The sequence below is a fragment of the Canis lupus genome, chromosome 11 (genome assembly GCF_011100685.1).
Source record: "Canis lupus familiaris isolate Mischka breed German Shepherd chromosome 11, alternate assembly UU_Cfam_GSD_1.0, whole genome shotgun sequence".
Taxonomy (NCBI): Eukaryota; Metazoa; Chordata; class Mammalia; order Carnivora; family Canidae; genus Canis; species Canis lupus.
This window is the reverse complement of record NC_049232.1, coordinates 50585344-50612779: the sequence shown is the minus strand read 5'-3', so window position 1 is coordinate 50612779 and position 27436 is coordinate 50585344. Positions and strand designations below refer to the sequence as shown.

At 43.1% G+C, this 27436-nt stretch overlaps 2 protein-coding genes across 2 annotated transcripts; one reads left to right on the top strand and one right to left on the bottom strand.

Moving 5' to 3' along the window:
* On the bottom strand, positions 1–12617 carry CHMP5 (charged multivesicular body protein 5). Its single transcript, XM_038552600.1, has 8 exons — positions 12392–12617; positions 11553–11657; positions 9914–9960; positions 8105–8198; positions 7905–7976; positions 4268–4376; positions 2156–2268; positions 1–101 (listed from the first exon to the last, which is right to left on the bottom strand). The coding sequence occupies exons 1-8, from the start codon at positions 12458–12460 to the stop codon at positions 51–53; spliced, it is 660 nt and encodes a 219-aa protein (XP_038408528.1). The 5' UTR covers positions 12461–12617; the 3' UTR covers positions 1–50.
* On the top strand, positions 12554–27436 carry BAG1 (BAG cochaperone 1). Its single transcript, XM_038553286.1, has 8 exons — positions 12554–12641; positions 12830–13294; positions 14573–14701; positions 17511–17593; positions 19595–19708; positions 23315–23422; positions 24443–24505; positions 25009–27436. Exons 1-8 carry the CDS (start codon positions 12554–12556, stop codon positions 25096–25098), a joined length of 1140 nt encoding a protein of 379 aa, XP_038409214.1. The 3' UTR covers positions 25099–27436.

Below are 27436 nucleotides of genomic sequence, written 5' to 3'. Positions count from 1 at the left end.
TTTCCTACATAATGTGTTTATTTTACACGATGTACTTGAATGATGCAAGTCTATGAAGCAGGGATCTGTGGCAATCCAAATTCATCCACCAGGACTCCATCCTGTGAAAAGAAAGCAAAGTTCAGTACCACTGGTTTTCAATTGATAACATAAATGATTACAAATATTTAGTAGTCAAAACTCATTTCTGAGTGTTTAACCAATGAACACCAAACTCTCCCTGAGATGAGAAAGCATTTTCATGAAAGGTAAAGGGGGAAGTGATAAACCAAGAAAAGACTGGAAATGCTCAAAACGGGTGGGGTGGCTGTCTGTAGGGTAGAGGAAGAGAAATAGTTTAAGAGTAAAACCTACGAAGGGGAAGGGCACAGGGAAGGTCTGGCAGGAAAGGCTAAGGAGTTCGTCCTTTTCTCCAGATTCATTTTCACTCTGATTCCTAAAGTGAACCACTACCTTTTGTAGCTTCCCAATCCTTAAAGAAGCAGTGCCCTAAGATAGACAGTTACTTCTATATCGTACTTTACTACAAACTTATGGGCAGTGAGACCACTGTCAATTAAGAAACCACACCTCAATGGCACGGTTAACTCAGGAATCTGTGATCTTCTTAAAGCAGAAAATAGAAGATAGAAACACAGATGCTACAGGGTATTTAAAAAGGTGAGTCGTGGTAGGTAGCATTAATAAAAATTATTTCAGGTGTGCTGAGAAAAAGCAACCCACGTGCCTGGAACCTTGACATGGTCAGAGGCAGGGATGGGGTGGGGTGGAATGAGCAGTTGAGAAAGGTAAGATTACTCTGGACTCATGAAGTAAGAGGGGTAAAGTGGAGGAAGATGCACATTTGGAGAAATTAGCTACTCCCCACCTTTTACTCCTCACATTTCATAGGTGGGAAAAACTGGCAAGCTTCAGAGAGAAAACAAGAATATCTAACTTGCTCCAAGTTGGGTGACCTGGGTGGCTCCGTTGGTTGAGCATCTGACTCTTGGTTTTGACGCAGGTCATGAGACTAAGCCCTGAATCAAGCTCTGCACGGAGGGGGAAGTCTGCTTGAGGAATCCCCGCTTCTGCAACACCCATCCCCGACTCTTTCTTTTTAAAAGAAATATATTTTTTTAATTGGCTCTAAGTCATACAAGAATAAAGGCAGAGCAGAGACTGGCTCTTACTCAAGGATTCTGCGCATTCAGTGTACATGTTGGGAGATAAGGGAAACAGGATAAATGGCAATAGAAAAAAATGACATATCAGGAACTAAGATGGAGTGGACAGAATTTCATAAGTAACAGAATTTTATCTGTTTCTAATAATGACAACCATGCAGCTTTGGACAGGGCTTTCAGTTCAGAAAGTCTCTCTCTCTTTTACGTATCTTTAAAAAATTTAAACTCTCTTTTACGTATCTTTAAAAAATTTAAACTTAAATTTAAAAAATTTAAACTGTTAATTTAATTAACATATCACGTACTATTATTTTCAGAGGTCAAGGTCAGTGATTCATCAGTCTTATATAATACCCAGTGCTCATTACATCACATGCCCTTACAAAGTCCTTTTACATACAAGATCTAACTTGGTCTACACAACTATGTGAGATACTTATAATCATCTGCATTTTAGAGATGTAAGGAACAGAAAAGTTCAAAACAGTTAAGTGATTTGCCAAGGTCTCAAAGACAATTAGTGGCAGGGCTGAGACTTAAACCTAGGTGTCCTGATTCTTTACCTTGTTAAATGAGAATCTTCCTACACTAAGTTTTATACCTAAATTATTAATCTTTATGTAAGAAATCCACACTACAATTAAGCAATGAGTATGAAAGATAAAACTTTGTCATGCTGCTGCCTGGCATGGTTCATGTATGTGTTAGTGATACTTTTCCAGGAAATGCTGTCTAAAATCTCTAAGTGGAACCCAGTGCAAAACTCACAAGGGTAATTATGTATATTATACAAATTGTTAATGTACAAAAACACTCCTGGGCATCAGTGACACTAATGGGCATGATCTGTCCACAGTCCAATGCAAAGGGTCTCCAAATAATGACTGAGACAGTCTTTCCTTGTTCTAAATTAAGATTCCCAAATTGGTGATCCGGCATAAAACCTTTACCATTTGGCATAGCTTACAGAAAGAAAAAAAAGCTTTCACCTTATTCTTTGTGTCAGTGGGAACGCCTTCTGGAATTGCAGGTGCAGATGCTGCTTCATCCAAGTAAGAACTGTCTTCGTCAGCCAGAAGCTCATCACCCAGTGCATCCAACTCTGAGATCGAAACAGTCAGCATTTCACTACAATTGGGGCACCAGGGTGGCTCAGCAGTTGAGCGTCTGCCTTTGGTTCAGGTCATGATCCTGGAGTCCCACATCAGGCTCCTGCATGGAGCCTGCTTCTCTCTCTGCCTGTGTCTGTGCCTCTCTCTCTCTCTCTCTCTCTCTCTCTGTGTCTCTTATGAATGAATAAATAAAACCTTTAAAAAAGGGATCCCTGGGTGGCGCAGCGGTTTACGCCTGCCTTTGGCCCAGGGCGCGATCCTGGAGACCCGGAATCGAATCCCACGTCGGGCTCCCGGTGCATGGAGCCTGCTTCTCCCTCTGCCTATGTCTCTGCCTCTCTCTCTCTCTCTGTGACTATCATAAATAAATAAAAATTAAAAAAAAAAAACCTTAAAAAAAATAAGTCTATGGTAAAGTGGGCTGGAAGTGACCAAGAAGAATGACAGGTAGAGATTTATCAGGGGAAATTCAGGATAGGAAACAAATTAATGGGAATAAAATATAAGGTTCTAGGCAAAAACAGAATGGGGAGAGAGAAGGAACAGGGGTGGGGGGGAAGAGACGAAGTGAGAGAGAGAGAAGGAGAAGAAGAAGGGAAGAAGAAGAGGAGGGAGGGAGGGAAGAGGAGAACAACTGAGACAAAGGAATCATGTGACAAATCCAGTGTGAGGTGGTTCTGTCACCTACCTAGTTACTCACGCTAGACATTGATAGACATCCTTGACCTCCCCTCTTCCATATCCACTTCTCTTTTTCCACTACTACCACCTTTTGTCTCAGCCACTATTTTTTTTTAAGACTTTTATGTATTTTTAAAATTCCAGTATAATTAATTGTTATATTAGTTTCAGGTATACAATACAGTGATTCAACAATTCCATACATTATTCAGTGCTCATTACAGACCAGTGTACTATTAATCCCCTTCACTTATTTCTCCCATCCTCTACCCACCTCTCCTCTAGCCAGTTTGTTCTCTATAGTTGAGTCTGATTTAAAAAAAAAAAAAAGTCTGATTTTTTGTTTCTCTTTTTGTTTGTTTCTTAAATTTTACATATAAGTGAAATCATATGGTTTTTGTCTTTCTCTGTCGGACTTATTTCACTTAGGATTATAACCTCTAGATCCAACCATGTTGGACTCCATGTTGTTGCAAATGGCAAGATTTCATTCTTTTTTATGGCTAAGTAATATTCCACTGTGTATATCTACACCTTCTTTATCATTTCATCTATGGATAGATACTTGGGCGGCTTCCATATTTTGGCTATTAAAAACAAAGCTGCAATAAACATAGGAGCATATGTATTTTTTCAAATCAGTGTTTTTGTTCTCTTTGGGGAGATTCCTCTTCCTAAGGCCATTCAACAACCCCTCCCATTTTTTTTCCTGCTAAGCTCTACTCATCCTTCAGGATCCATGCCTGTCTCCACTCCCAACTAGGTTAAATTCTCTAGCCATGTGCTCCATAGTACCCCATACTTCTCCTTCCCAATAGTTTGTGCTCTTGTAATTGATTGCTTGAAACAAGCAGTTTCTTTCTCTGGCTAGAGAAACTTCATGAATGCAGGGACCATATTAGCTTTCTTTAATGTTGAACCCCCAGCACCTAACACAGTACCTGGCATATGGTAGATGTACACTAAGTATTTGCCAGTGACTGTTTCTTGATCTGCTTTGCTGTTCTGAGGGAGAAGACTCAAAAACAGGGAGAACAAAATCCAAAGGAAAATGGCATGGAAGGGTAGTATTTAGATACCAAGTACTAGGTGAGCAGACACCTTTGCCCCGACTTCCATCTGTAGCTTGACCTTCCCTGAGTCAGTGGAGCATGCAAATCTGACATGCCTGCCTCACAAGCTCTTTGCCCAGAAGCTGTACCATAAACTAACTCTCACAGAACCCAAGCATTTGGGAGAAGGTCCCAAGAAGTTACTCCTTTCAGACTCTAAACCTTTTTTTTCCTAATTGCTTTTCCCACAACATACCTGCTTCTAGGTCATCTTCATCTAATTCTGGGGTGCCATAACTACGGCTCAGTGCTTCTTGGATTTCATTGGCATCTTCCATCATATCTTCTAGTTGGTCTTGTAAGTCCTTATAGAAATATACATGACAGCTTTCATTCATTTCTTACTATTTTTCCTCTAACTATTCCCCACTCTACTTTCTCCTCTGAATCTTAGAAACAGGAATTTTTAAAAAGGTAATGTATGTAAAATGCTAAGTACATACCAGTTCTCAACAACTATTGGTTTCCTTCCCTTACCATAACTAGTCCTCACCTAGAGACTCTTTTTAGCCAGCCACTGAGCAGATGCTCCTTAAAAGGACAGGTTTGAACTCCTGAAAACCCCTTCCAATTAAAAATATGAGAGAGCTTAATGAATTATTTAGAAATCACAAAACTGAAGATTCCCCCCAACAATAACTATGAATGCCAATGACCCACATAATCCTCCTTTTTGACAGTAAAATGTAAATTCAAAAATAAAGAAGAATTAAATTGGGGTGCCTGGCTAGTTCAGTCAGAAGAGCATGCAAGTCTTGATCTTGGGGTCGTGGGTTTGAGCCCCACGCTAGGTGTAGAGATCACTACAAAAAATATACATAAACTTAAAAAAAAAGATTAGGGACGCCTGGGTGGCTCAGTGGTTGAGCATCTGCTTTTGGCTCAGGGTGTGATCCCAGGGTTCTGGGATCAAGTCCTGTATCGGGCTCCCTGCAGGCAGCCTGCTTCTCCCTTTCTCCCTCTGCCTATGTTTCTGCCTCTTTCTCTGTGTCTCTCATGAGTAAATAAATGAAATCTTTAAAAAAAAAAAAAAAAAGAGAGAGAATTAAATTGGTGATCTTGCATTTGAATTTAAAGTGCTTCATAAAAAAAAAAAAAAATAAAGTGCTTCATGGAAATCTAAAATCCTACTGCAAGAACAGATGCCCATCAGCAATTTGTCATTACAGAAAGTTTACCTAAAACAATGAATCCAGCAGCATCTACACTACCAACATCTTTCTAGTTTATGGAGAAAAGCAAGTAATAGGGACAAGCAAATTAATCTTAAGTCAGCCAAAGACTGACTACACTGTGTAGGGAAAAAAAAGGACAGTAGTGGAAACAACTGAGTGGTACAAAAAGTTGTACTAGGCCCACCCTGGATGGAGAAACAGAAATGGAATTGGGATAGGCTTGATACCCAAAACCAGGCTAGTGAAAATAATTGACTGAGAGCATAAGTCATCTGTGAATGATCTACCTGTGATTAACTGGAAGACTACAAGGCCAGACATAATGTAAAACCAATCTGAGAAGTGCTACAGCATAATATAAAACAGCTAATATAATGGTTAGGAGCACAGACTCTGGAATCAGACATATGCAAGCTCTAATTTTGCCTTACTTAGTGAGAAATAAAGTCTCTAAGCCATAATTTTCTAATCTGTAAAATGAGATTGTTAATAGCCATACCTTAGAAGGTTTTCTACGGCTTTATTGTAATATTTGTAAAACACTAAGCACTTAACACTACATATTTTCCATTGTGTTAAGGTTATGCAGAGTATCAACGTGCTTTTCACAGATTGAAATTTCCACAGAAAGGGAACAGATTAGTGGTGGTAAAACAGAAAGTCCAAACTGGCACCATTTATCCTTCATAAATTTTATTTTTATGTTTTTTTAAGATTTTATTATTTATTCATGAGAGACACAGAGAGAAAGAGAGACAGAGAGTGAAGGAGAAGCAGGCTCCATGCAGGAAGCCCGATGTGGGACTCGATCCTGAGACTCCAGGAACACGCCCTGAGTCAAAGGAAGACACTCAATGGCTGAGCCATCCAAGCGTCCCTATCCTTCAGAATTTTTAGAGCAACGGAAAACATTTGAGAACTCCTCTTGGCCTGCAAATTGGAGGTCTGTTTTTCCATTTAAAAGTGAAGATGATAGAAAGTAAAACGAAAAACACTTTAAAAAAAGAAAACACTGGGATGCCTGGGTGGATCAGCAAACTGAATGAAAATTCAGTTTCATTATATTACCAAATAATATTGTACAAATAAGACAAATATACACAGAACATTTTCTCAGTAAATGTCCTGGAAGATGTCACTGAGCTGAACTCCGTGTAAGCAAAGACTGGTGGAAGTTTAGAAAGACAGCCACAGGGCAGCCCCGGTGGCGCAGCGGTTTAGCACCGCCTGCAGCCCAGAGCGTGATCCTGGAGACCCTGGATCGAGTCCCAAGTTAGGCTCTCTGCATGGAGCCTGCTTCTCCCTCTGCCTGTGTCTCTGCCTCTCTCTCTCTCTCTCTCTGCATCTCTATGAATAAATAAATAAATTCTTAAAAAAAAAAAAGAAAGAAAGACAGCCACAGGCAGTCCAAGGAGGGGTGCTTGAAAAAAACTAAGATGGGAGGAATGCCTTCACTTGTACTAAAGATCCACACTCTCAGAGAATACTTCTTCAGAAGCAGTAAAATGCCAGGAAGACAGTAAGTACTCAACCAACAAATACTGCTTGAATTAGGCAGACTGCTTTAGCAACTTTAACTTTCCTTGTTCATTTGTTCATCAACCATCAAAAACTTTCTGAGCACCAGTTATGGCCAGGCACTGTTTAAGGTATGGGATATAACAGTGAACAAGTGGATGGGGGGATCGGGTAACTGGGTGATGAGCATTGAGGAGGGCACTTGATAGGATGAGCACTGGGTGTTATTATACTAGATGTTGGCAAATTGAATTTAAAAAATGTAGGGATGTCTGGGTGGCTCAGTGGTTGAGCATCTGCCTTCGGCTCAGGACATGATCTTGGAGTTCCAGGATCAAGTCCCACAGTGGGATCCTGCATGGAGCATGCTACCCCTCCCTCTGCCTATGTCTCTGCCTCTCTGTGTGTCTCTCATGAAATAAAGAAACTCTTAAAAAAAAAAATCTAAAGAGAATTACTAGAAAAGCGAACCAGCTCTACTCCAGGAACTGTGTTAAACATCTGACATATATATCCTCATCTAACACTTGTGACAATCCTAGGAGATGGGTAGCAACATCACTACTTTACAATTGAGGAAAGAGACTCAAAATCATTAAGTTAGTTAGAAGTCTCTAATAGAAAAAAAAAAATAAGTCTCTAATAGGAAACTGGCTGCTTATTTACTGAGTGTCTAGTATGTGCCAGGTATCACGTGCATAGATCCACAAGCTCATTTATTTCATCCTCACAATAACTGGGTAGGGCATTAGGATCCTTGTGTTAGGGATGCCTGTGTGGCTCAGTAGTTAAGAGTCTGCATTCAGCTCAGGTCATGATCAGGGTCCTGGGATTGAGTCCCGCATCAGGCTCCCCACAGGGAGCCTGCTTCTCCCTCTGCCTGTGTCTCTGCCTCTCTCTCTCTCTCTCTCTGTCTCTTATGAAGAAATAAATAAAATCTTAAAAAAAAAAAAAAAAAAAAAGGATCTTGCGTTAACAAGAAGACAGAGACATCTGGTACCCTTTCCCAAAGTTACCCTGTTAGTAAATGGCAAGCCCAAGATTCAATCCATCATCTGTGTTCTTTCCATCATGTACACATTCACTTGGATTCTTTCTAAAACTAGTGTACATACTTGCAGAAACTAGTATATATCTCACCTCAATCTGGTCAATTTTCACTTGTTTATATGCTTTCTTCATTTCCTTTACTCCCAGTTTCATAGCATCAACCTAAAAAAAGGTAAGAGAGAGCACAATGTCTTAAAAGGCCGTGTTGGTGAAATTGTCTTTTAAATACTATGGGAAAAGAAGAAAAGAGTAAAATAATAAAATCATGGGAAAGGGTGCTATGGAAATACCGTGGTCTTGGTGTCCTTCAATGACTGGATGGTGTAATTGGCTTGTTCCATGTTAAATGACTGTTGGGCAAGATTGTCCCGCTGCTGCTCATACCTTTTTAGAATCAATTAAGAATGGTAAATGTGAGCCAGATAGAAATCCTCAGGAAGAAAGTATCTCTAACACTAAATAGGAATTTTCTTTAAAAAAACTTTTAAAAATTAAGTATACAGAAAAATTGGCAAAAACAATTTAATTACTCTAGCACAAATATCATTTGATGTACCCTTCCAATACTTTGTCTTTGTTCTTAGTTATGAGACTATTTTGCACTTAAGATTATAGCCTTTGCTGTTTTCTACATTACTACATACCCATAATATGTCTTTATGATGTTTCAAATGACTTCTATGATAAATTCCCAGAAGTAGAATTCTTGGGGCAAAGGGTAAGACGATTTTTAAGGCTCTTCATACATAAAACTAAACTGTTTTTCCAGTAGACTGAACTTCTTGAGGATAGGTATTATTTTTTACTAATCTTGTATCCATAATTAGGTAATTCATCTGGCCTGATGTAATATCTGGTGCTCAAAATGTTTTTTTAAAATAAAGTTCTATATCAAAGATATAGAGGTAGTATAATACTACCTCAAAGACTTATGTCATTATGGTCTTTATACAATATTTGGCAACCATCTAACTGAAAATTGGTCAATTCATGGTACAGGCAAATGGTGGTGAAATTATAATCACCTCAATAAAAAATATAAAGTTTCCAAAGAATGTATAAAAGGAGAGAAATGCTTATGATATAATGTGAAGTGGAAAAGGACAACCCATATATACATAATATAATTTGTCTTCTAAAAAGCTATATGCATAGATTCCGTGCATGTGCATGCAGAGATAAGAAACTGTAAGAAATCAGCATTCTAAAAATGGATATTTCTGGTAGTAGGAATCCAAATAAATGATTTCTTCTGTTCATTGTATTTTCCAAGCATCTATGATGAATATGCATTCCTTTTGCTAAAAAAAAGTTACTTAAAAACTGCAGTGCTATCTACTCTCATCACTTTAAGGCATTATAATTTCTTCTTCCAATTTTGTCTAATTTAAAAGGAGGAAGGTGGTATCTGATAAAAAAGGATTTAAAAAATAAAAATAGAAATATCAACAACCTTTCTGATTCCTTATAAGCTGCTTACATCTGATCCCTGCAACTCTGCAGAAGATCTCATCATCTGAACAGCCCACAAGAGTAAGCACAAAGATGCTATTTGGCTTCTGCTCAAACACTGAGACAGTCACTGAAAATAAATTAAGGACACTTAAATCTATTCTGGTGGGAGAAACCAAGTATTCAGGATTCTCAATTTTACAGACAAACAGAAATGCATACTCTAATTAAATAAATATGGGATAACCCTATAGAATTGAGCAGCCCAATACAGAAGCCACTAGCCACATACGGCTACTTAAATTGTTAAAATTAACACTTCCTCAGTCACACTAGCCACATTTGGCTAATGGTACAGATGTACTGAATGGTACAGATACAGAACATCTTTATCAAAAAAAAAAAAAAGAACATCTTTATCATAACAAAAAGTTCTGTTTAGATGGATAGTGCTGCAACAGATAGTGCTAAACATGCAGGGAGAGAAAATCCCAGCTCACCAGATATGTAAAGGAAATTTGCAATTAAACAAGAATGCTTATAAAAAAAACTGAAGAAAAAAACTGAAAAACTGAAAAACTGAAGAATAAAAGACCATTTCCCTTTTAGTTAAACCTGCTGGAAGAAAGGTTACACTTATAACTTACATCCGCTTTTGCTTTAAAACCCTCAAGGCTTTCTGTTTGACCATATTCTGGGGGAGAAAAACAGATTTTAATGAAAAGAAGTAGAAAACACACACATAGTAAAAGAAATCTCCCATATCCTCAGACTTACATATCTACTTATTCTCTTCTTCAAAGTTGTAGACATAGTGGCTCCTGGCCTCTTCTTCACCTCCTAAGCATAGTCTTTTTTTTTTTTTTTTAAGATTTTATTTATTTATTTATGAGAGATGGGGGGCGGGGGGAACACAGGCAGAGGGAGAAGCAAGCCCCATGCAGGGAGCCCGACAAGGGACCCCATCCCGGGTCTCCAGGATCATGCCCTGGGCTGAAGGCGATGTTAAACCGCTAAGCCACGCGGGCTGCCCCCTAAACATAGTCTTTAAGGCCTCAGCTCATCTCTTTCTTTGCATCCCACATCTCAGGGTACTAAACTGCATTCCCCTTTCTTAGTACATATTCTTCCCATGGCAACCCCCAATAGTGCCTATTTGTATATCCAGTTGCCTCAAGGAGATTCCCAACTTGGACATCCTCTCAAAGCCAACTTGGCTATCCAATAAAACTCAACATGTCCAAACTCCTCAATCTGCTCTTATTAATATTATTAACAATGGTCCCACTAATCTCACACTTCTCTAGGTTAAGAATCTTTATATCAACCTTACATTTCCTCTCTGTCTCTTCATGCAGTCATTTCATTACTGATTTTCAGAACTAATTTGCAAAGTGATTACTTTCCTATCATTTTCATGATTGTCACTATGGTTTAGGCTTTCATGCCAAGTTCAGATGAGCTTTCCTGCCTCTGATCACTCTTCATTCCATGCTATCCAACTAAGATGGCTGAGAAGAGCCTTTTGTCACCTCCCTTTCTATACTGTTCCATAAATCATTGTATTTTGTCTTCTCCAGTGAAGTTCCAGGAAAAGCAGGTATTATCTCATAGATCATAATATCTAACATTTATTATTTATGAACGTTTCTATGTACCAGACACAGTGCTATGTAGGTCATATGAATTACCTCATTTAATCTTTACACTAAAAGTAGATGTTATGCCCATTTTACAGACGGGGGAACTGAGGTTCAGTGACGCTAGGTAACTTAGCTCAAGTAGTGAATGAGTTAGAGTCAGAGAAAAAAGTAGTTCTATAGCCACAGTCCATGAACTTAAATATAGTAATCTATATTTCTACCTAATAGAAGACGAAAATAAGATATTAAGACTTTATGACAGCCATGTCTAGTAGATAGTGATGGTGTTACTAATAGAACCCTGGTCTCCAGATGACTAGTTTAGTAATTTTCCCAGCATGCCATTCCTTAACCAGTCTATTATACCCACCTAAGCTAACCAGCCTGGCACTCACTGTTCTGAGATTGCCACCTTCTCAGCAGAATATATTAATTCCCATGGACATGCTTCTGGACGAGTGGTCAGCATGTTCTCTCCACCAGACTTAATGTCAGCCTTCCTCTCGTATCAAGCTGCAAACCCTCTTCCCTGAAGGATACACCCTCACGTGTTTTCTCCTTACCAGACTACCACTGGGCCCTACTTCCATAGGTGCTCAAACTAGGCTTTTGCAGCACCTTCTGCAGCTGCCGCCTACCTTACCTTGGCTGGACCCTCTCTCATCTTCTTGATCTGGTCCTTATACTTCACGAGCTCAGCATCCAGTCGAGAAATCTTCTTGTCAATGGATTCTGCCCTGCTGTCCACCTTAAGGAAATAGTGGTAGTTATGACAATACACTTACATGGGAAGGGGCAGGAGAGGAAAGAAGGGTGGAAAAGTGGTTCCCAACTGGGGGAGATTCCTAGTCAGAAACACTGGGGGGCTTTTATAAACTATACTCCACCCTTCCGATTCTCATGTTCTAGGGATCCTTTCAAGTGTGCTTGAGCAGAAAAGAACTTGGGGGATCAATGGGCTGAGCTGATATTCCCCTACAATCAGAGACTAGTCAGGCTGTGGGCTCAACCAGGAGGTGTGTGAGAAGTGGGCTTTGTAAATCTAATGCTATTCGCTTAGAGACAGGGTGGTAGCTTAATGTGAGGGGCCAGAGTTCTGAATTTCCTGTTACTGAGATCCAGGATGGGAGTACGGATACGTTGACCTAGGATATCAAGTTGAGGATCCTGATGTGGGAGAGACATGGAGGATAAAAGAGGGGGGGAAGGATGCGGGCCTACGGCTGGTTGGGGTAGAAAGAGCGAGCGAGTAAGAAAAGAAAGAGCAGCGGGCCTCAGAAGGGGTTGGGTGCAAGTAGGGTTAGGGGTCCCTGGTTTGTGGCGTCAGGAATGACCTGGGTAACAGGCACGAAGGTGAGGTGGAGAGGGCCGAGGTGTCCGGGACCGGGAACGGAATGGAGGAGTAGGAGCCAGAACCGAGGGTGGGCGGGGTCGGGAGTGTCAAGAGTCCCAGAATCTAGTTATGTGGCGTCAAGTGCCCACCGTGCCAATGCAGTCAGTCAGGCTGGGCGGCGGAGCCTTGGGTTTCGCTTTTCCGAAGAATCGGTTCATCTTGGGCGGCCACGAAGAAAACCCAAACACTGGAGCAAAACTAGAAACGGAAGCAGAGTCACCTCCGCCCTCGCCTTGACTTCCGGCCCCCGCATGCGCAGGCGCAAAGCGCCTATTGGAGCTTCCCGACTCTTTTTCCGGGTTTTCAGGGCGGCCTTCCGGGGAAGGAGCGCTTCGCGAGGTCGGAGGTGGCAGGCAGTCATCGGGGGCGTGGCCTCGGGGAAGGGCGCGGGGCGGGGCTCCAGATAAGTGGGGCGGGGCCTCGGTTGAGTGGGTGGGGCCGGGCGGCTGTGGCGGAATGCCCCGGGGCGGGAGCGGGGCCTGGTCCGAGGGGCGGGGCCTGGTCCGAGGGGCGGGGCCTGGTCCGAGGGGCGGGGCGGGGCGGGGAGGTAGCCGGGCGGGGTGGCAAGGCGCGGAACTCAGCTCCCACCGCTGGGTGGTCAACAAGCGCGGGTCTGGCGGAGCGCGGTGGCGCGCGGAGACCGCGAGGCGACCGGGAGCGGCTGGGTCCCCGGCGGCGCGCCCCTCGGCCGGGCCGGGAGCCGCGCCAGTCGGTGCTCCCGGCCGAGCGCGGTCCGCCTCCCTCTCAGCGATCGTCCGCCCGGGGTGCGGCCCGCGGGCATGCCGGATCCACCAGGGGCGCCGCCGCCGGCGCTCGCAGGTCGCGGGTGAAGAAAGTGCGGCCTCGCTCGGCCCGGAGCGAAGACGTGGCCCGGAGCCAAGAGGTGACCCGAAGTGAAGAAGTGGCCCAAAGTGAAGAGGTGACCGAGGGCCAGGAGGTGGCCCCGAGCGAGGAAATGGCGGCAGCCGGGCTCAGCGTGACCGTCACCCACAGTGAGCTCGGACGGCCGGGTGGGCACGGGGCCGGACTGCCCAAGTCCGGCGGCGGCCCTGGGGTTGGCCACGTGTCCTCCGGAAGCCAACCCGGCTTGTGTGTTCCTGTGTTGGTGCCGGCGTCCGGAAGCGCGGGGTCTTGTGTGTGTTTGGCACCGTTGTCCGTGCTGGTCGTGGTTGTATGGGTTAGTGTGTGCCTGCGCCGTTTTGTGAGTCTTGACATCAGGGTTGTGTTTGGCCGCGTCGTGTATGACTGCAGTCGGTGTCTGGACACCTTTGTGTCTGCTGAGTCTAAACTCGACTGTTGTTTGAGTGGCCTGTGGCTCCAAGCATACGCTCTGGGCACCCTTTGGGTCTGTCAGCTGTTGGAGCTGACATCGATTTAAACGAAGTCACTTCACTCCAGAGCTCCTCAGGACTAGGGGAGACCCCAGGGCCTCAGAATCTGAAGACCAGTATTCGAGATCCTTCAGTGTTGAGTGACCTTAGGATGTCTCCTTTATAAACTTATGGTTTCTTCCCTGTGAAGTTGGTAGCACCTACTCCACTAACTTCATGTGGCTCTTGTGCAGGCTTAAGGCTTGGCATATGCACTGGGCTTGGGCTATTTTCTTACTGTCCATATACCTGGAAAATAATTGAGCTAATAAGTTTTCTTCTGTTTGAGTTTACTCATTCGTTGTCTATTCACTGAGCACCAACTGTGTAGGTGCCCAGGTGTGCCCTCTGGGACAGACTTGTAGGAAAAATAATCCCTTACTCCTGACAGCGAAGGAGATAAGAACATTACAGTACAGAGTAGAGGGCAGTTAGGCCACAGGAAGCAGATGACTTGTGATGAAAAGCATGGCCTTGGGAGTCAGATAGATCTGAAGTCAAGTTCAGACTCCTCAGTGGGGTCTCCATAGGCAGGTCTTAACTGGACTGAACTTAGTTTGCTTATCTGTGAAATGGGGATTAATATAGGTAGTACCTACTTGATGGGGTTGTTCTGATGATTAAATTAGATGATGTTTGAAATGAGTTGTCAGTCCTTTATGCACGTTAAGTGCTTAAAATGCTAGCTGATAATCACTAAATTGTTACTATTACAGAGGAAACAAAAATCCTTGAGCAGGTCACCAAAGCTGGGCAAATGGCAGGGGACAGGCTGTTTGGAGTAGGTGGTGGCAAATGAACTGGGCCTTGAAGGCTGGATAAATAAATATAATAAAGTGTCAGCCTGTATTGGTTTATGTGAAAGAATTTTCTTCATCGAACACTCTTCTCTCTTCCCAGGCAATGAGAAGCACGATCTTCACGTTACCCCGCAACAGGGCTGTAGTGAGCCAATTGTCCAAGACCTGGCCCAGGTTGTTGAAGAGGCCACAGGGGTCCCACTGCCTTTTCAGAAACTTATATTTAAGGGTAGGCATTTCTCTTCTAGCTTTGAGTCCTTATGGCTAAAGGGCCTATTTAAAACTGCTTAACCTCACCTAATAGTAACTCTTAGTTTTTAAACTGGGATAATTCTTTTTTTTTTTAAATGAATTTATTTTTTATTGGTGTTCAATTTGCCAATATACAGAATAACACCCAGTGCTCATCCCATCAAGTGCCCACCTCAGTGCCCGCCACCCAGTCACCCCCACCTCCCACCCTCCTCCCCTTCTACCACCCCTAGTTCGTTTCCCAGAGTTAGGAGTCTTTCATGTTCTGTCTCCCTTTCTGATATTTCCCACTTATTTTTTCTCCTTTCCCCTTTATTCCCTTTCACTATTTTTTATATTCCCCAAATGAATGAGACCATATAATGTTTGTTCTTCTCCGATTGACTTATTTCACTCAGCATAATACCCTCCAGTTCCGTCCACGTCGAAGCAAATGGTGGGTATTTGTCGTTTCTAATGGCTGAGTAATATTCCATTGTGTAAATAAACCACATCTTTATCCATTCATCTTTCGATGGACACCGAGGCTCCTTCCACAGTTTGGCTATTGTAGTCATTGCTGCTATAAACTTCGGGGTGCAGGTGTCCTGGCGTTTCATTGCAATAATTCTTTTTTTTTTTTTTTTTTTAAGATTTTATTTATTCGTGAGAGACATACAGAGAGAGAGAGGCAGAGACACAGGCAGAGGGAGAAGCAGGCTCCATGCAGGGAGCCCGATGGGGGACTCAATCCCAGGTCTCCAGGTTCACGCCCTGAGCTGAAGCCAGTGCTAAACCGCTGAGCCACCCAGGGATCCCCCTAAACTGGGATAATTCTTATTTGCTTGTTTCTTCATCTGTTCCTTCAATACATTTTATTTATTTACTTATTAAAAAAAATTTTTGTTTAAGATTTTTTTTTTTTTTAATTTATTTATGATAGTCACAGAGAGAGAGAGAGAGGCAGAGACACAGGCAGAGGGAGAAGCAGGCTCCATGCACCAGGAGCCTGATGTGGGATTCGATCCTGGGTCTCCAGGATCGCGCCCTGGGCCAAAGGCAGGCGCCAAACCACTGCGCCACCCAGGGATCCCTGTTTAAGATTTTATTTATTTATTTATGAGAGACACACACACAAGAGAGAGAGGCAAAGACAGGCAGAAGGAGAAGCAAGCCCCTCGCAGGGAGCTGGATGTGGGACTCGATCCTGGGACTCCAGGATCATGCCCTGAGCTGAAGGCAGGTGCCAAACCGCTGAGCCACCCAGGGATCCCCTTCAACACATTTTATTGAGGATCTTCTATATACTGACACCTTCAAACATTTTGATAGGTATTAGAGTTGAAGTCCCATGAGGATGGCAGAAATCTTACCATTTTTCTGAAAGCACATGGGTAATCCTCCCTGGCTAAGTTAGACCCTCTTCCCAACATATGTGCATATGGCACTCTCTACCACTTCTGTATGACTTGTATTGAAATTACTATTAAGTGTTTTCATAGTCGCTGAGCATCTCATTTCTCTGTTAGAATAACTAACTCCTTGAGGGAAAATATTGCTGTGTCCAATGCTCAGCACAGTGCTGAACAAACTTACCAGGGATCTGGATGTGGCAGGCCCAGTAGATGTTGCTGATTTCTACCAGGACCCACCTCCCTTCTATCCCCATTCTTTCTTCCCATTCCCAAGGGAACTTCTTATTGTGTATCTCATAGGGCCACATTTATCCCATTTGGTGCCCGTCATAATGAATTTAGCAATGGGAAGCATTTTTATTTATACTTTATAGTGTAACTTCTTGCTTTTTTGTTTTCTTGGTTTTTTTTAATTTATTTGAGGGACATCTGTGTGGCTCAGTGGTTGGGCGTCTGCCTTCACCCCAGGGCATGATCCCAGAGTTCTGGGATTGAGTCCTGCATTGGGCTTCCTGCGAGGAGCCTGCTTTTCCCTCTGCCTATGTCTCTGCCTTTTCTCTGTGTCTCTCACAAATAAATAAATAAAATCTTAAAAAAAAATTATTTGAGAGAGAGAGCAGGAACAGGGGGAGGGGCAGAGGGAGAAGCAGACTTCCCCGCTGGGCAGGAAGCCCAATGTGGGGCTCAATCCTGGGACCCCAGGATCATGACCTGAGCTGAAGGCAGATGCTTAACCAACTGGGCCACCCAGGCACCCCATCCTTGTGTTTTCTTTTTAAAAACATTCTATTATAGAATTATAAAAGGCAATAGAAATCCATGTTTCAAAATAAAGGAAAGCACAAAGAAGAAAATGTTCTCCCAGATAAAACCCCTCATTACATTTCAGCATATTTCTATCCATTTGTACAGGCATCCTGAAGCATAGGTTTTTATTTGTGTGTGTGTGTGTGTGTGTTTAGTTGACAAAACAGATTAGTTGATTATACAGTTTTTATTACCTTTTTCTTATAAAACTGAGCCATCATTTATTGTGGCATTGCAGTTTCCCGAAAAAAATTAGCTTTAATGCCTACAAAGTCTTCCGTTGTAGTGATACATAGTTAATTAGCCCCGTTTCTAAATGTTTGTCTCTTTCTAGTTTCTCACTGTTAATGATTAAGGTTGCATTGAAGATTATTTTATAACACTTACTATGTAGGCATATGTCCAGTTATTTGTTTAAAATAAAATCTGAAGTGAAATTCCTGGACTAAGGCACCTTTGGGAAAGATTACACCAATTTATCCCCTTCTCATTAGTGAACACACTTGTCTATTTAATGTAACCTTGCTGAAGTCTATTTTCAGTGTTATATAATTTATTACCATTTGGCATAACTTTTCTTTTCAGGAAAATCTCTGAAGGAAATGGAGAAGCCATTGTCAGCCCTTGGAATACAAAATGGTTGTCGAGTCATGTTAATTGGGAAGAAGGTAAATTGCTTTCTCTATCAGAATACTCCAGAATTAAAGGATTAAGGTCTTTTATACATATTCCTATTTGGGAGGCCAAATTGGGGACCCAGAATCTGCATTAGTGAAATAGCTATCTCAAAACAGTTGTGGTTCTCTTTATTTGATGGGGTTACAGGTTTGTTATTCTCATGGTCTCTGGCTCCTGTTGACTATGGCTTTTGCTCTGGGAATTATGAATAGTTATGCTGCTTCAATAACGTAGCTCTTGTGTTGGTAGTGGATCTCAATCTGTCAAAATGTGCCTGAGTGAGGCCTTACTCACTTGGAGGGGATTTGCAAGAGAAACTTTTATTAAAATAAGCCTATAGATTTTTAAAGATTTTATTTATTTATTCATGAGAGGCACAGAGAGAGAGACAGAGACCCAGGCAGAGAGAGAAGTAGGCTCTCCGCAGGGAGCCTGATGCAGGACTCAATCCCCAGGCCCCAGGATCATGCCCTGAGCCAAAGGCAGACGCTCAACCACTGAGCCAGGTGTCACTGAGCTTACAGATTTTTAAAATAAGTTCTCTGCAAATTTCATGAGTCTCTCTCCCTTTAAACACCTTTTCCACTAAAATCTTCCACAAGAGGAAGCCCTCTTTGGCTAGAAAGAAAGGTTCAGACTAAGTTGAGGTAGGAAAAGAGCCAGTTGGTGAGGACAGTAGTCCCTGGGGTGATGAGAGAGGGCTCAGGCCAGCCGGGCATTGTGACGCAGTGGAATTGTTGGTCATAGGAAGTTTCCTTATTTTGAGTGAGGTGGCTAATTCAGAGTGGAGAGAGGGCAGAGATTAGCAAAGTGAAGGCAAAGAATATCTAGTCCAGCCACAGAACAGTCAGGAGTCTGGCACTCAGGATTTGGCCACGAAGAAGAATGTGAACAATTTGGAACAAGCAGGAAACTTGCTGGCCCTGACTACCAATTGTTGAGATAAGAGAAGGGGAAATATTCTAGATTTCTTGCTCAAGGGTCAGGGTGAATCGTTCTGGGTAATGGGCAGAAATTAACGGTTGAGTTTAAAGAAATAATAGGACCCTAATTAGAAGTGCCCTGGGGTATGTGAGGCCAAGTCCAATTTCAAGTCTCCATCCAACTCTTTTGGGCTATGTGACCTTAGGTTACTTTACATTAAACCTCAGTTTCATCTAAAACACTGCCTTAAAAAAAAAAAAAAAAAAAAAAAAAAAAAAAAAAAAATAAAACACTGCCTTCTGAGCAGCCCAGGTGGCTCAGCGGTTTAGCGCTGCCTTTAGCCCAGGGCGTGATCCTGGAGACCCAGGATCAAGTCCCACATCAGGCTCCCTGCATGGAGCCTGCATCTCCCTCTGCCTGTGTCTCTGCCTTCCTCTCTCTCTCTCTCTCTGTCTCTCTGTCTCTCATGAATGAATAAATAAAATCTTAAAAATAAATAAATAAAATAAAATAAAACCCTGCCTTCCTCCCTGGGTTGTGGTAAGGCTTAAAATAATAGTACAGACAAAGGTTTAGCATAGTAGAGGGACTGCTCAACAAAAGTAATCATCCTTGTCCTCGTCCTCATTAAATGGGAGCGCTCAGTTGGTGGGTAGCACTTAGGAATTCAGTCAAAGGAATGGCAGAATTGCACCTGTCTCACCAGGTGGACTCCTCACGGGTGTCCACTGTCCTTTGTTCCCCTTGGAGGCTTCAGTCTGGAGTCAGCTGCTGATCAGCCTCAGGCTCGGGTTGAATCTGGCACTTGACTTGGCTCCATTCTCTCAACCCAAGCTGTCTGGGTCCCTGCAGAATGTTTACTTAGTATTTCTCTCTCTAGTCTAACGTCTTTGTGGGTAGAAAACATTCATGGGTAACTCTCTAGCTTTCCAAGAAGCAGCAGAATCAAAGCTATTTTTTTTCCAGGTGAGTGGTTTTAGCCCAATTGTCATTAGGTTTTTTTTCTTCCCAGTCAGAAGCTACTATTTTTGGTGATTATTGACTTCATTTTATTCTTAAACATTTAGAACAGTCCAGAGGAAGAGATTGAACTAAAGAAACTGAAAGATTTGGAGAAGTCTGTGGAGAAGATAGCTGACCAACTGGAAGGATTGAACAAAGAGCTTACTGGAATCCAACAGGTCACTCTTTTTGGGGAGATACAAATGTGTGGTTAGGGCAGGCTCTCTAGTCTGGATTCCCTGGGTCCAGATCCTGGCTTTACCCTCTATCACTGTGGGCAAGTTTCCTTGTCTCAAGTTCCCTATCTATAAAAGGGGAAAATGATGGTACCTCTCCTTAGCATTGGTGTGAGGATTAAATGATGCAGTTTGAGAGGTACCTGGCTGACTCAGTTGGTAGAGCACACAACTCTTGATCTCAGGGTTGTGGGTTCAAGCCCCACATTGGGCATAGAGCTTGCTTTAAAAAAAATTTTTTTTTAATGATGTAGTTTGAGTCTGACACATACTAAGTGCTTTTATAAGTGTTATTGTGTGTATTTTTTTTTAAGATTTTATTTATTTATTCATGAGAGACGCAGAGACACAGGCAGAGGGAGAAGCAGACTCCATGCAGGGAGTCCAATGTGGGACTCGATCCCGGGTCTCCAGGATCACGCCCTGGGCTGAAGGCAGCGCTAAACCGCTGAGCCACCCAGGCAGCCCTTATAAGTGTGATTGTCATTGCTATTTTCAAACCACAGCCTGCATCCATTTGTGCTCTTAGGAGAGTACCTGCCATGCCAGGGGTCTTGTATTGTCTGTAATGGAACAGGTAGCTTCTCCTAGTCCCAGCTGTTACTTGTTTAGCAAGACAGAGAACATTGTTGATCTAGAAAAGGCCCAAGTTGAGCTTGATCTTAGCTGAGGCAGGGGTCATTCTGTTCAATTCCTTGTATAAGAGAAGGGATACTAAAATTAGGCCCAAACCACATATTTCTTTTTGTTCCCTCTAATTTTATAATGTTAATAGATGTATGTTTCTGTTTTAGTTACAAAAGTAATACATGCCCATCGTATAACTTTAAGTAAACATATGAGCACTAATACCTATAAAGCCCTGACTCAGAAGATAACCAATACTAAAGACTAGAATATATTTTTGCATTTAAAAAAATTGATATAGGGCAGCCCGGGTGGCTCAGCGGTTTAGCGCCGCCTCCAGCCCAGGGTGTGATCCTGGAGACCAGGATCGAGTCCCACGTCAGGCTTCCTGCGTGGAGCCTGTTTCTCCTTCTGCCTGTGTCTCTGCTTCTCTCTCTCTCTCTGTGTCTCTCATGAATAAATAAATAAAATCTTTAAAAAAATTTAAAAAATAAAAAATAAAAAAATTGATATAGTATTATGGACACTCTGTAAATTGTTCTTTTATTTGATTAAAAGAATTAAACATTACAAAAAAAAAAAAGAATTAAACATTTTCTTATGTCATTAAAAATGTTCATACTTGGGACAGCCCAGGTGGCTCAGCGGTTTAGTGCCACCTTCAGCCCAGGGCCTGATCCTGGGGATCTGGGATCGAGTCCCACATAGGGCTCCCTGCATGGAGCCTGCTTCTCCCTCTGCCTGTATCTCTGCCTTTCTCTCTCTCTCTCTCTCTCTCTCATGAACAAATAAATAAAATCTTAAAAAAAAAAATGTTCATAGTTGGGGCACCTGGGTGGCTCAGTTGGTTAAGCATCTGCCTTTAGCTCAGATTATGATCCCAGAGTCCTGGGATCATCAAGCCCTGCATTGACTTTGTGCTCAGCAGGGAGTCTACTTCTCTCTGTCCCTCCTCCTGTCATGCTCGCCTGCTCTCTCTCTTTTAAATAAATAAAATCTTAAATGATCATACTTATCAAACCTTGCATAGCATTGTAACATATATGAATATATCATGATATCAATATATATACCTAACAATTCTTTATTGTTCATCACCTAATGTTATTTTACCATTATGCATTAATGCTTTTCTGAACATCCTTGAATATAAATATTTTTTTACCATTTCCGATTATTTTTTGGGCGTAGAATAAATTCTTTGACTTGGAATTGCTGGCTAACGTTTAAAGCTTTCATTGCAGGGATCCCAGGGTGGCTCAGCAGTTTAGCGCCTGCCTTCGGCCCAGGGTGTGATCCTGGAGTCCTGGGATCGACTCCCACATCAGGCTCCCTGCATGGAGCCTGCTTCTCCCTCTGCCTCTCTCTCTCTCTGTATCTCTCCTGAATAAATAAATAAAACTTTTTTTTTTTTTTAATTTTTATTTTTTTATGATAGTCACAGAGAGAGAGAGAGAGGAGAGAGAGGCAGAGACACAGGCAGAGGGAGAAGCAGGCTCCATGCACCGGGAGCCTGATGTGGGATTCGATCCCGGGTCTCCAGGATCGTGCCCTGGGCCAAAGGCAGGCGCTAAACCGCTGCGCCACCCAGGGATCCCTAAATAAATAAAACTTAAAAAAAAAAAAAAAAAAAAGCTTTTATTGCATGTGGTCAAATCTACATCTGATAAAATCTGCAGAGATCCTGGCTGTCTACCCATTGTCACCAGCTAACTGGTCACTAGGCCAAGCAATGTGACTACATAGCAAGATAATTTAATAAAAACAATGTAAATGTGGCTTTTTTTTTTAAGATTTTATTTATTTGAGAAAGAGAAGTGTGCGTGTACACAAGCACACAAGCAGGGGCAGGGGGCAGAGGGAGAAAGAGAATCCCCAGTGAGCAGGGAGCCTGATACAGGGCTCCATCCCAGGACTCTGAGATCATGACCTGAGCTGAAGGCAGACACCTAAGTGACTGAGCCACCCAGGCACCCCAATGTTGCTGTTTGTTAACACATGTCTGTGTCAGGAATTATGTTAAGAGTCTATATATATTTCTCTTTATCCTCCTAGTATCATAATCTGGTGTGGGTATCATAATCTCCATTTTAAAAATGAGGATATTGGGCAGCCCCAATGGCTCAGCGGTTTAGTGCTCCCTTCAGCCTGGGGTGTGATCCTGGAGACCTGGGATCGAGTCCCACGTTGGGCTCCCTGCATGGAGCCTGCTTCTCCCCCTGCCTGTGTCTCTGCCTCTCTCTGTGTGTGTCTCTCATAAATAAATAAATAAAATCTTTTAAAAAAATTAAAAAATAAAAAATAAATAAAAATGAGGACATTAAGGCTCAGAGAGGTTGAGTAACTTGTACAAGATCACAAGCCAGTAAATGACAGAATTCAAGCCTGGGCCTATCAGACTCTACACCTTGTATTTTGTTTTGTTTTGTGGCTTAAAGATTTTATCTACTTATTTGACTGAGAGAAAAAGAGAGCACAAGCAGGGGAATTGACAGGCAGAGGGAGAAGCAGGCTACCCACTCAGCAGAGAGCCTGAGGCAGGGCTCGATCCCAGGACCCCTGGATCATGACCTGAGTTGAAGGCAGATGCTTAATGGACTGAGCCACTCGGGCATCCCTACACCTTATGTTCTTAACATCTGCTTCTATGTGGGTATACACTGGTGACTGAAGGCTTCATCGGAGCCAGGGCTCAGGAGGCATTAGCAGCCCCAGTGGGCCGTGTGAGATAGTGGCCTGCAGCCTATTACAGTGCTTTGGGTGGCTCTGTTTTTTCCAAGAGATGAAATTCTGGGTTTGAGGTCTGGACTAGCCTATTGGGGGGAATGTGGGCTCAGTGTGTGGCTACTTCATCAGTGCCTTGGCATGAAGTTTTCTGTCAGCCTCAAGGAACCCTTGCAAGAATGCATTATTCCTGTACAGGGTTTTCTGGCCAAGGATTTGCAAGCTGAAGCTCTCTGCAAACTTGATAAGAGAGTAAAAGCCACAATCGAGCAATTTATGAAGATCTTGGAAGAGATTGACACACTGGTAAGTAAATATTCAGCTGAGAAGAACTAGTTTCCTTTGACTCTTTTTTTTTTTTTTTTTTTTTTTTTTAGATTTTATTTATTTATTCATGAGAGACACAGAGAGAGAGAGAGAGGCAGAGACACAGGCAGAGGGAGAAGCAGGCTCCATGCAGGGAACCCGATGCGGGACCCCATCCCGGGTCTCCAGGATCACACCCTGGGCCAAAGGCAGCGCTAAGCTGCTGAGCCACCTGGGCTGCCCTCCTTTGACTCTTTTTCAGTGAGTTTCACTCTTTCAGTAAAGCACTCTTACTGTCTGAGGATATTGAGCACCTGCTGTGTGCGAGACACTGCTCAGTCCTTGGTAGATACACAGAAAGACAAGATAGTTCCTGATTTTTAAGCAGTCACATCCACCAACGTAGGGCTTTTGTCATTTTTATATTTCCTAAAAGCATCTAATCCTCACAAAGTTGGAACCCAAATGGACTGTGATTTTATGGCCAGAGAAACAGAGGGCTTCATGATACTCATATGACTGGTGATTCCATTGGGTTCATTATCTGTAAAGAATTCAGCCAGACTCAGTCTCTTGTGAGACTATTGGGAATCATCAACTCCATGATCCCTTTTACAGAAAAGATGGTAATGATATTTCCAGCTAGATGCCTCATTTTTGAGGGTGAATTACTCTGCATAGGATTCTCGGGGAGTGAGGGAGGTTGTAAAGAATAAGCACAGTGAGCTCATGGCATGGCCAGGACGTAGTATCTGTACATAGAAAGGAGAGAAAGGACAAAGTCCATGGTACAGATCAGTTTCCATGGCCCAGACACTGAGAGCAAAGGGAGCTTTTATAGGGGTGAGAGCCATGGGAAGGGCCATGTGGAATACAGATCAAGGGAGGAAATCATTCCTGAAAATGCAAGTCTCGTTCATGTTGGTGACTTATGATGCATTTGGTGTACTGTGGGTATTTCATCATGTTGTTATGTCATTCTTACTGAGATTATTTATGTGTCAATTTATTCTTCCACAGATTCTGCCGGAAAATTTCAAAGACAGTAGACTGAAAAGGAAGGGTTTGGTGAAAAGGGTTCAGGTGAGCTGTGTGATCAAGCATTCAAAGTTTAATGTGTGTGTTTATCTGTTCAGAGTAGGGTAGGGCAAAAGTGTGATGTGTGGTATGGACATTTTTTGGTTGTTATTTCATGAGTCCAGAATCTAAGAGAAGAGCTCCTTTCATGTCCCTGTAATTGTATTTGAATTTAAATTAATTGGGGAGGAAGATTGTTGGAGAGCAGTTATAGCTGCCATATGACACAATTTCAGGAGGCACTATTCATGTTCCCTGAAATTGTGCAGTACAGTGGCAAGGCTTCCTGTCCTCACCACCCCTCTGGAGGATTGTTGTCAGAAACCCTGCTCCTACACTGGCCTCTGCCTCCCTCCCCTTATCTGGGAGCCCAGGCTGGCTCCATTCCTCTATAGCCTGTTTTAAATCATTCACCCAGGGGTTCCCCATAATGGCTGAGCAAGAGCCTTGTATGGGCAGGGAATGGCTAGTCCTGGATGGTCCCTCACTGCCCTGCATTCACGTTTTAGGCATTCCTGGCTGAGTGTGACACTGTGGAGCAGAACATCTGCCAGGAGACAGAGCGGCTGCAGTCCACAAACTTGGCTCTGGCCGAGTGAGGTGAGGCGGAGAGAGGCTGGGCCGCCCTGAAGAACAGCTCCACCAGCTCTGCCCTCTCTGGGACAGAAGTGACCTGATTTCACCAGGGCCGCTGGGGACAATTGGCCACTTGCCAGTTTTCCTGAACCTACCCCTGTTCTCGATGAACAAGTGTTGTCTGCAGTCCTAAGTAGAGCCCCTGTCTGTTTTCTCATTGTTTCTCTGTGTGGCTGCGCTGTCCAGCAGCCTACCTTGTCTGGAGAGGACCTCCCCTGCCAAGTCTTCCCCGCTCTTTCGACCTTTGGGTACTTCCCTTGGGTTGGCAGAACCTCTCATTTGTGTTGGAGTAATTCTGGGTTTATAGCCCCCCGGTCCTCAGATTCATGAGGCCTTTTTGCCCTTGTGATTCTATAGCCGGTAGATGTAACCCAGAATCACCAGGAAGTTACATCTAGTCAGGAATGGTGGGAGTGGTTCAGAACAGGTGTTTGGCACACGGAGTAGTCCAAATATTTCTTGATTTGTAACCGAATTCCGGAACAGATGTCTGGGTTGTTGGTTCACAGACCTCACCACCCAGCCACAGGCCATGAGATCTCAGAGGCCCATTCCTGGGGTGGGGCTTGTATTGATGCATGGACTTCCTTGTACTTGAGTAAATTTTTAGAAGGTTAGAACCTGGTGTTGACTGAATCTCTGCTTAAAACCAGGTCACAAATATGGCTTAAGGGGACAGGGAGAAGAACCATGGTGAGGCAGGTGGTGAAGGCAACGATAAACTTCTAAGGAGTTCCTCAAAGATATTTCTGTTGATCATACCCCTTCTGAGGTCAATGTTTCCTTCAAGGCTGTTCCTTTTAGTTTTGTGGCCTATCCTCCCTCCCCAACTGTTATTTCTTTTTAAAAGCAGTTTATCTACATGTCAGCAAGCAAAAGAATGCTTAACTTTTTTTGGATGAAATATGAGATGCAAAAGCCTCCTGTTTTAGCTGTAATTTGTTAAAATCAGGAGTGGCCCTGTATGACTCAACTGGGTCAGCTGCTGTCACCCCATTTTTTTCACACAGTGCCCAGGAACCAGGCTTCCAACAGGCCACTCTCAGGCCAACCTTATTTGGCAGAAAGAGTCATTGAAGCCCCAGGGATGTAGGACTGCATGGGTGGGACCTAGGACAGGGGTGGACAAGTGGATGAGACTCAGCCCAGCCCAGCCCACTTCCCACTTTAATCAGCAGTTCAGTGTTAATCTAATAGTTCTTATATGGTAACTGTGCCTGTTGTGCCAACACATGTAATGAGAATGTGTGCCAGGTACTGTTCCGAGTTCTTCAGGTGTCTTAGTCATTTATCCTCATTCTGGGAGGTAGACAGATACTGTCCCCATGTTAACGCTGAGGAAGCAGAGAGCTTGGGTAATTTTTCAAGGTCATAATTGGCAAAGCCGGGATATAAAGCTGGATGGTTTGATTGAGAACCCACACCCTTAATCTCCACTATACTGCCTCGCAACAGCATGGGCTCGCTTGCTCCTCTCTTCTTTTCTCTCTCTCCCTCGTTAGTGGCCACTTCCTCTCTGGCCTTCTGCAGAGCAGTGTCTCTACCGAGCAACCAGAGCTGTCATAAAGCGCAGATCTCGGCATGTCAGTCCTCTTTTTTTATTTTTTTTTAATTTTAATTTATTTATGATAGTCACACAGAGAGAGAGAGAGAGAGGCAGAGACATAGGCAGAGGGAGAAGCAGGCTCCATGCACCGGGAGCCCGATGTGGGATTCGATCCCAGGTCTCCAGGATCGTGCCCTAGGCCAAAGGCAGGCGCTAAACCGCTGCGCCACCCAGGGATCCCCATGTCAGTCCTCTTAAGATAAAAGTCAAAGCCCTACCCTAAGCACTCTCCCTTTCATCCCAGACCACTGTCCTATTTGCTGTCTGCTGTTAGGCACTCTGGTCTTCCATATGCTCTGTGCCTTATCCTGCCTGGGGGTTTTGCATATACTGTTCCTCTGTTTGGACAGCTCCTCACCATCCTTCCCCAACCCGCACCCCACCCCTTTCCTGGGTAATTCCTGTTCATCCCTTGAACTTAACTCAAATGTCTCTTCCATGGCAAAACCTCATCTGCTATCAGAGAACCTATCAAACCCCCAGGTGATACCCTTTCACAATTTGCCATAACTTTTTTTTTTATGATAAATAGCATGATAAACCATGATTTATTTGTGGGATTGTTTGATTAATATTTACCTGTAACCCTAGACTCTAAATTTCTTGGGTTAAGGGGTATCTTTGTCTTGTTAACAACATATTTCAAGCACATTGCCTATTTATAATAGGTGCTCAATAAATATTTGGAGAATGAA